Source organism: Nematolebias whitei, chromosome 5 (assembly GCF_014905685.2).
Source record: "Nematolebias whitei isolate Nwh7 chromosome 5, NemWhi1, whole genome shotgun sequence".
NCBI classification, from domain to species: Eukaryota; Metazoa; Chordata; class Actinopteri; order Cyprinodontiformes; family Rivulidae; genus Nematolebias; species Nematolebias whitei.
In genome coordinates this window covers 46,963,325-46,972,724 of record NC_056502.1, presented here as the reverse complement: position 1 = coordinate 46,972,724, position 9,400 = coordinate 46,963,325, and the positions used below count along the sequence as shown (strand labels likewise).

Sequence of the window (9,400 nt, the reverse complement as noted above, 5' to 3'; positions counted from 1 at the left end):
CTTGCTTCCTTGCTTGCTTCCTTGCTTGCTTCCTTGCTTCCTTCCTTGCTTCCTTGCTTCCTTCCTTGCTTCCTTGCTTCCTTGCTTCCTTGCTTCCTTGCTTGCTTCCTTGCTTCCTTGCTTCCTTCCTTGCTTCCTTGCTTGCTTCCTTCCTTCCGGATGGGTAGCATTATGTATCAACAATTTTCCAGGAGAATTAGTCGCACACTGGACTGATACTGAGGGACACTGGCTGACAGCTGTGGCGAGAACGGATGGTTTATTCCTCATACTGTGCAATATATATGGGTATAATAATGACAGTCAAAAACAGAGTCATGTTAACAGACATAACAAATGTGATTTCAGAACTTAAAGGTCGATATCCTATTGATTATATTTTGATGGGAGGTGATTGGAACATGACATGAGTGGTTGGATAAATGGCCTCCAAGATCTGGGAGACCTCAACATAACTGTTTAATGAACGACTTTATGATAAACCATAATCTAAATGATATTTGGAGCATCTTGAACCCAAGGTCTAAAATCTTTTCATGGTTTAAGCCAAATGGGAATTGTAAATCTAGGATTGACTATTGGTTGGGGAGCGATATTGTATTAAATCACACTTCAAGAATTGAAACGTTGGTTACATAGTATGACCCCAGATTCTATGAGTATAGGCATAGCCCTTTAAGGCCGTTGCTGGTAGGTTTATCTCGTCATGCAAAGCATTGCACTGAAAAAAATAAGTCCACGCCCACCTGTTGTGTGGGCCCCACCCGGTCCATATAAATTACATTAAGAGCGGGTAATCGGTTCCCAAATAGCTTTTTCTTCAGCCATTTAGGAACCAGTGAGGCCCGACGCTTAAAGGGCTACGCCTATACTCAAAGAATCTGGGGTTACAGTACGTAACCAATGTTTTATTTCGTATAGGCTTCGCCCTTTAAGGCTGTCGCTGGTGGGTTAAGGGCAAAGCAGATGTAGTCTCCGCCTCACTGGGTCCATTCGAACACCATAAGAAGCGCCCGCTTGCCCAAAAAACATCTCGTCACTCAGCTCTCCATGTGCGTAAAAACGCATTGCGTAATTATGCGCACCATGCACAGGCGCGCATTGCGTAATTTACACATTCCAAGTGCATGAACGCCCCAGAAAGGTTTTCAACAGAAAAAGAGGAGAGGTTGAAAAAGGCCTGAAAAGAGCAGATCCACGGCTTTTCAATATGAACATATTAATAATAAATGAAATGATTATTAATCAAATGAACTGATTGATGACAGTAGTCATGAACTGATTAGTGACAATAGAACAAGAACAACAGTCACAACCTGTGACTGATAACATCTCACACTGTAAATGCATGTAGTCAGATGTGAGTTTAGATGAGATTCCATGAAACAATAATATTGATTCTGTTAAGGCACTAAGGACAGAATGTGTCATGGACCGAGCCGTCACATCATGTAAATAAAAGCGAATAAACAAACAGGGTGTTGACCACGCGGCCACAGTGCAAATATCCTGCATTGACATACCATTATGCAAAGCAGTCAAAGATGCGATACCTCTGGTCGAGTGCGCCCTGAGGTTGTCAGGAGGCTCTAAATCTGATGCTCTGTAGGCTTCAGAAATGGCCTCACACAGCCAGTGTGACAGGCGCTGGGTGGATAACGGGCGACGTGCAGGTGCGTCTCTATAGTGCACAAACAAATGTTGAGTCTGACGCAATGCCGCAGTGCGTGTTACGTAACACGTCAACGCACGTACAGGGCAGAGAAAATGGAAAGATCCTCGAGGCTCAATGGGATTTACCTGTCTAAATAAAGGTTGAATGAATGAATGCTTCTTCTTCTGATTTGGGGGGGGGGGGATCCCTCCAACGATATCGCTCTTGATTTAATTGAGCTCGTGATGTTTTTAGGCATAAACGCTGGATTAGGCCTCAGATCAGCTGAGCTGCCATCAGCCTGAATTCTGAGACATGACGGAGCGACAGAGAGGGCAGATAAATCACTCACCCTCTTGGCGGATGTTAAAGCCAACAGTAGGACTGTTTTAAGAGACAAGGATTTAATCGGAACTTGATCTAGTGGCTCGAATGGAGCTTTGATCAGGGCTCGCAGAACCAGCATTAAATCCCACTGTGGAGAAAGTGGGCATGAAACAGGCCTGCGTCTCTGTACACCTTTTAAAAAACGCTTCATCAGCGGATGATTAAAAGCTGTTCTGTCCCGTCCCCGAAACCTTCGTGCCAAGAAGAGATGGCTGCAGCGTACGTTTTAATCTTGCTGAATGCCAGATTTCTGTCCATCAGCTGCTGCAGAAAGGACAGCACGCCACCTAGTGAACATGAGGTGGCCTCTACACCTTTCTCCGTACACCAGCACTGAAAAGCTGTCCACTTTGATGTGTACAGCGCTGTGGTAGATGCAGCATGTGAATCCTGGATCGTGCGCACTACCTCTTGAGAGAGACCCATCCTCTCTAAGCGGATCCGCTCAGCGGCCAAACCCAAAGGTGCTAGCCTATTTCTGGGTAACTCCTGATCGCTCCTCCCGCCTGGAGGAGAGCATCCTCCCTCCACGGCAGTTTCCACAGGCGCCCCGATAACAGGCGTTGTAGAACTGGGAACCATGGGGCGTTCACGCGCTCGGGAGCCACCAGTTGAGCTGTCAGTCCCTCCTCCTGAACTCGGTTCAGAAACAGTGATATCAGAGGGAGTGGGGGAAATGCGTAAAGAAGCATTTTGGGCCACAGGCTGTGAGCAAACGCGTCCACCCCTAGCGGTGATTCGTCTCGCGGGCTCAGTGAGAACCATAGTTGTCGCGTGTGGAGTAATCCCAACGGGATCACTATGTGAGCTGACGACTGTTCTAACAACTTCATGACAGAAACAGCTGTTACCACTCTGCCCGGTTTCACGTAGCAGAGTTGATCCTTTAGAGCTTCGGTTCTCGTCTGAGATAAGCGAGCCCTCATAGTGACCGAGTTTAGCTCCACTCCCAAATAAACGATCGTCTGGGCCGGGAGAACTGAACTCTTTTCCCAGTTTATGGTGAAGCCGAGATTTTGCAGGTGTGACGTCAGCGTCAGAGTTTGTGCTGCTGTCTCCTGTCTGGAAAGGGTCAGCAGCAACAGATCGTCCAGATAAAACAGAATTCTCATCCCTGCACTGTGTAACGGCTGCAGAGCTGCCTCCACGCATTTTGAAAATGTGTGTGGCGTGAGGGAATACCCGAACAGGAGTCTGTTGTACTGATACTGGATCCCTTGAAAGGAGAAGCGCAGGAACTTTCTGTGCTTTGGAATGATCGGGATGTGGAAGTAGGCATCTTTCAGATCGATGGAGGTAAACCAGTCATTTTGTTGATTGTTGTCTAACAATTGTCTGATTGTCAACATGTGAAATTGTCTCTCCATGATTGATTTGTTGAAAATTGACAAATCCAAGATGGGTCTCATCCCTCTGGTGAGTTTTGGGACCAGGAAGTAATGAGAGTAGAACCCTGTGTTTTCCTATCCTTCTAGAACCCTGGAAATTACATTTTCACCAGAAGTTCCTGAACCTCTGCGTGAAGAAACGAGATCTGTTCTGGGCATGACAGAATCGTCTCTAAAATTCCTCCGGGGGGGGGGGGGGGGTTGACCTGTGAACTCCAGCGTGTATCCCCTGCTGATAAGACGGTTCATCAATTTGTCTAGAGCGCACACTCACTGCCACTCCGCGTAACGTTCGGGGAGCGGATGCGCATCTCCGTGCTGCGTCATGTTTTTTACGGACGCCAACTGATTTACAGCCTCTACCGCCGTCATGTGCTGCGAACGCGTGCTGCGAGGGTGTGCTTCGATCGACCCAAGTTGAGGCTTTCTCGAAAGGGACCCGAAGGCACCTCTGTGCCACGCTCAGGCTGCGGGCTCACATCCTAGCTGATGTGAGCTGCCGTGCGCTGAGGAGAGGTGCGCACGCCCTTAGCCATGCGGTGCCGCTTCGGCGAAGGCTGCCACGTGGGCGTGCGTTTGCCGCCATTGCGGTCAGAGGAGGCGGCGCACGGCTTAGGTTGAGAGCGAGGTTTTCCACTGGACTCGGTCTGCTGAAAACATTCACTTTTGGCTGTTTCGCAAGCACCTTTTGTGTTTTTTTGAGATGCGGTGATTTTTGAAAACCTGTTTAAAGGACACCGGCTCGTTTTGTGTGGAGGATGTGTGAGGAGAAGCTGCTGTGAGATCATCCGATCTGACAGACAGGCTGAAAACAGACACTTTAAATCCTGAACGATGTTTACGTTTTATTTCGGTGAAGATTCTCAGTCATCCAGGACATGATGAATTCAAAAAACGTTCAATACAAAAACAACTGGATTTTATTTGTAACAGAAGACGTTTCGCTCCTGATCGGAGGAGCTTTCTCAATTCAAAGAGCAGTGAGTAAGGGATTCAGGTTATAAAGCTGAGTGAGATAAGACACACACACATAAGACACCCACACATATGTAGATTGGCAGTTCACACCTAAACACCTTAGCAGTTCACACCTAAACACCTTAACAGTATGTCTTTGTTCATCTAATTCACAGATGAGGCCCCTCTGTTCCCATCAGGTGTGAAAACCAGCTGGGAATCTGTTTTATTTGGAACAATATTGACAAATGTAAGTCGATTTTAAATAGGTGGTCACAGAGGGACATTTCAATTTTTGGTAAGATTTTATTAACTAAGATGGACAGTCTTTCCAGATTTATTTATCCAGCTTATTCTCTTTCTATATCAACCAAGATGATAAAGGCTATTAATACTTTAAACTTTAATTACATTTGGAGGAAAAAAAATCACTATATACGTAAAGATGACCTGATTAAAACCTACAAAGATGGTGGAGGGAATGCAATAGACTTTGAAATTATGAATGGTACCTTAAAACTTAAATGGAAAAAAAACAATCTAAATAATAATCTCTCAATTTGGTCATATATACCCATTTTGGTGTTTAAGATAGGGGGACTTCATTTTCTCTTACAATGTGATTTTGAATTTAGCAGATTGCCTGTGAAACTTTGAGATTTTCATAAACAGGTTCTTCTTTACTGGAAACTCATTTTCAGTCATAATTTCGCCCCACACAATACACCAGTGTGGAACAATAGGTGCATTCTGATTAATAAAAAATCTATACTTATTGAGGAATGGCGTTCTAAAGGCGTGTGGGCTGTGGCCCATTTTATGGACAACGAAGGAAACATTTTACAATATCAAGAGTTCTGTAAACAATTTCAAATCCATTGCGATGAGAATAAATATAACCAAATTTTAAAGGCTATTCCAGTCTCTCTTAGGGCTATGGTGAGACAAGATATTATATCTGATATTTCCCCTGGTCTGAAACAACTCTATTGATGGGGTTGCTTTCTCCAACTATCAATGTAACAATAAACGTTTGAGAAACAAACTACTGCATCATTATTCTCCTAACTTAATTAGGAGAGACTATAGAAGGACTTTAGTAAAGAAAACATCAAAAAGATCAGAACTAATTTTATATCATTTCCGGTCCCTCCTAAAGCCAAAGAAATTCAATTTAAAATCTTAAATGGAATTTATCCTACTAAGGAATTTCTAAGGACAAAATTTAAAATGGACACTTGGAATTGTGTTTTCTGTGAGACAGAGAATGAGAATCTGGAACATCTTTTCTTTGATTGCATGATAGTTCAGCAATTTTGGCTTGATTTTAAAATGTGGAGCCAATCCAAAGGGATTCAGCTACTTACTCTCACTTTAAAAGAAATCAAATTTGGGTTAATTAATAAGATTGGAAATAATGACTATGCTATCAATAATTTGATTATATTAGCTAAACATTATGTTCATAAAAGTCATTTTTTTCTAAATGTAAACCTAATGTGAACTGCTGGAAGAATGAGCTAAAGTCCTATGCAAAATCTTTAAAATATGTAAATGGAAAAAAATGCCAGCAAATTTCTTAGTTTCTTGATTTTCAGTTTCCTCATATAATGCCTTTTTTTTATGCTTCTTTATTTTTTTTATTTCCATTATGTTAAGAATCACCTTTTGTAACTTTCATTTGTAAGAAATGGTACTTTTTGTTTTGTATTGTTATGGTTAAATAATAATAATAATAATAAAAAAACTAGCATGTTTAGCCACATCTACTAGCATATTTAGCTACATCTGCGTGTCACGATTTGATTCAAAATCGATTTTTCGATTCAGAAACGCTGTTCGATTCAGAAACAATTTTTCTATTGAAATGGTCATAAATTTTGTTTCAATAATGTAACTGACGAACTGAAAAGATTAAACAACAATATAAACAAATAGAACATTTATTTAAAACAATAATTTTATGTTTTTTACTGTATCAAATCTTTTTGCATCATTTTATATTTAGACCAAAAATAGGGAAAAATATAGGCGTGCATAACATTCTGTAACTTAAATTACCAATATTAGGTTAGCTTAGTTGCCTGGATTTTTCTAAAATAAAAATAAATGTTTAAGAACAAATAATTCATATCCATCATCTTTACCCACTTCTTCCTTTTTGAGTCATTGGGGTCACTGGTGCCCATATCCATCCATCACTGTGCAAGAGGCAGGGGGACACCTGGACAGGTCTCCAGTCCATCACAGACAAATAATTCAAAATATATAAATACAGAAGTAAACAGACCAGCCTACCATAGTGCATTAACCTTTAACTCAACATAAAATACAGACTTCACAGTTTTTTTAACCATATTGCTCTAACATTTGTTATATTTTCAAAACTTAACCTAATATAAAATATACAGATTTCCCAGTCTTAACCATATTAATTCATATTTGGTAAATATTTAACAAAATTTCAAAACCTGTGCAAACCTGCACAAAAACTCTTCTGAACTGAAATAATTTATAAATCATTTAGAACTGGCTCCAGGTGATGTGTCTCATCTGGCCTCTCCAACCTGTTAAAAAGACAAGTTACATTAAGTTTGTTGTGTAACTTGTCTATATAAGTTTTAGTATAATATGAAAAAACAGTTACCTTTGAGCTGAAGCTGGTAGCATCAGCTTCTCCCACTTAATTCTGTTTCATGGTGGAGGTGTGGCGCAGCATTATCACTAACAAAGCTACGTGAAGGAATAACTTATTAAAACTAAACCTAAACCCTTCCACTGAGCTGTCTGCTTGTAAATCCTTTGTGATATATCAAGAGATGGAGAGAGATATCTTTGCAGCCTTTGGAGAAGCCTGGAAGTTTGTTGCGGAGTTCGCTGGTCGGCTGCTTCACTTTTATCTTCCGCACATTTTTATCATATTTCCAAAATACTGTACTGCAATTTTATTTTACACTTCTTGGTAAACAACTGTGCTCTTGTTAAGCTCTGTCTTCCCCCGGAACATTGTACGATCTGAAATTATTTTTAAAGATTGAGTGGGTTGAATCGCGCTGTCCCTACAGCAAGTAGGATGCAGGTTTTCCTCCATTGGTCGTTTGTCAACAAAGTGAAATGAGCACGCATGCAGTGTTTGGGTGGTCTCTTCAAGTTCACATTTTTCAGCCACGTTCTTCTTAATGCCTCATCTGTAGGTAGGAGATGAAACTATACCTCTTTTCACAGGAACTCTCTCTTTGTTTTGGCTCCGTGTTCAAACTGTTGTTGTAGCCTCTGATTTAGTTTGGTCTGGTTGTTTTGCAGCCGTGAACGCAACAAGTACCGGAACTCAGCACGGCTGTTTTAGTAAACTTTATGGTTGTTAAATAAATGTGAACAAAAACAAAGTTTTATCTGCTAAACTGAATGTAAATTACTTTCAAATAAATGGCGGTCCATGCTCTACTACCATGTTTAACCAATGCTTACTGCTACTTCCTGTCTGACAGGAAGTTGTACCCATGATCATTCATACAGAAGAGCCCCAGGAAGAAGGTGGTTATAGCTGAGTCTGGGTTTCTGCACTGATTATCGACCCTAGTTCTGACTGATTTGCAGCTGTGGCTGAGTGGTTAGAGCAGTTGTTCTACAATGCAAGAGTTGGGAGTTCAATTCCATCAGCAATCACATGCTGAAGTGTCCTTGGGCAAGACAATGAACCCCTCATTGCCTTCGATGTGTGTCCCATGGATGTCTGAATGTGATAAAGCACTGGTTAGTCTTTGTACAGATCTAGTAGAGTGCTGTATGAATGGGTAAATGAGGACAGATTGTGTTGTAAACAGCTTTGAGTGTCTTGATCAGATTAAAAGGTTCTGTATAAGTACAGTCCGTTCACCATTCTTATGCCCAGTCCTGTTTGTGAGTAGACCTGGACATTTAACGCTAAAGGTGTGTTAATGTTTTGTCCAACAGATGGACAAGAGATTGACACAGGAGATGATGTTTCGAGAAAAACCTGACCTTGTGAAGGACCGTGAGACTGAAAGAGCTCTACAGAGAATAGCCACCAGGTGAATATCAGTTTTCTGACAGAGCTAAATGTGACATTTTATCTCTCTGAAGCTCGTCGTGGTCTTTTCATAGAGGTGTGGTGCAGCTCTTCAATTCTGTTCGGAAACACCAGAAAACAACAAATGACAGACTGAAGGATGCTGGTGGCTCAGAAAGGAAAAAGTCCAAGATTCTTTCATCTGTGTCAAAAAGAGACTTTATTTCTGTGCTGAGGAACATCGAGGAAGGAAGTCAAGTCTCTGACCGGACTAACAAGGATCTTGTGAGTTCAGTAATATTTTTTCACCTACTGTTAAAAGCTGGAGGAGGAAATATCACCAGAATATATCTTAAACCAGTGGGCAAATTCTACATTTGCAGAAATTACTCATTAAGTACGTTACATAGGCATCTGCTCAACGGAGCGGGTGGAGAGGCTGCTTCATGCTAAAGTGGGAGAGTAAACTTGTGTTTTGCTCAACCATTTCTTTAACTTTAGTATGTCCCAAGGTAAAATGCCAACAATAAGACAAAAGCATGTAGTTACTATTTACTGATTTTAATACAGTAGTGCTTTCTTATTTATAAACTAAAATGTAAAGCAGAAGTGTCCACATTTTTTGTTCAAGTTGTTCAAGTTGCGTTTATTTGTCATATGTAAGGTTAACATATGACATTTTAATACATTTATACGTACATACATAATACATAATACATTTTAATACTTTTGTTGGATGTAACTGGGACCCCGTATACCGTACACAATTTCATTTATAAATAAAGAATCTTGAATCCTTGAAAACAAGGTTAACAGTACAATGAAATGTTCACGATGAGAAGAACCGATTTGACTCGCTTAAAAAAATCAAAGAACAAACAAGAAACACTAAAAGCATGCAATAAGGGTACAAAAATAAAGTACCAAGAATTGAGAAAGTAATTATTTATATATATATATATATATATATATATATATATATAT

General features: G+C 40.8%; 1 protein-coding gene across 1 annotated transcript in view; it reads left to right on the top strand.

Moving 5' to 3' along the window:
* rrp15 (ribosomal RNA processing 15 homolog) overlaps positions 1-9,400 on the top strand; it is a 67,808-nt gene that overhangs the window by 57,316 nt on the left and 1,092 nt on the right. The window contains exons 3-4 of the mRNA XM_037676475.1: positions 8,341-8,438; positions 8,512-8,701. Coding sequence (XP_037532403.1) covers positions 8,341-8,438; positions 8,512-8,701 — 288 coding nt within the window. The remainder of the gene's footprint in view (positions 1-8,340; positions 8,439-8,511; positions 8,702-9,400) is intronic.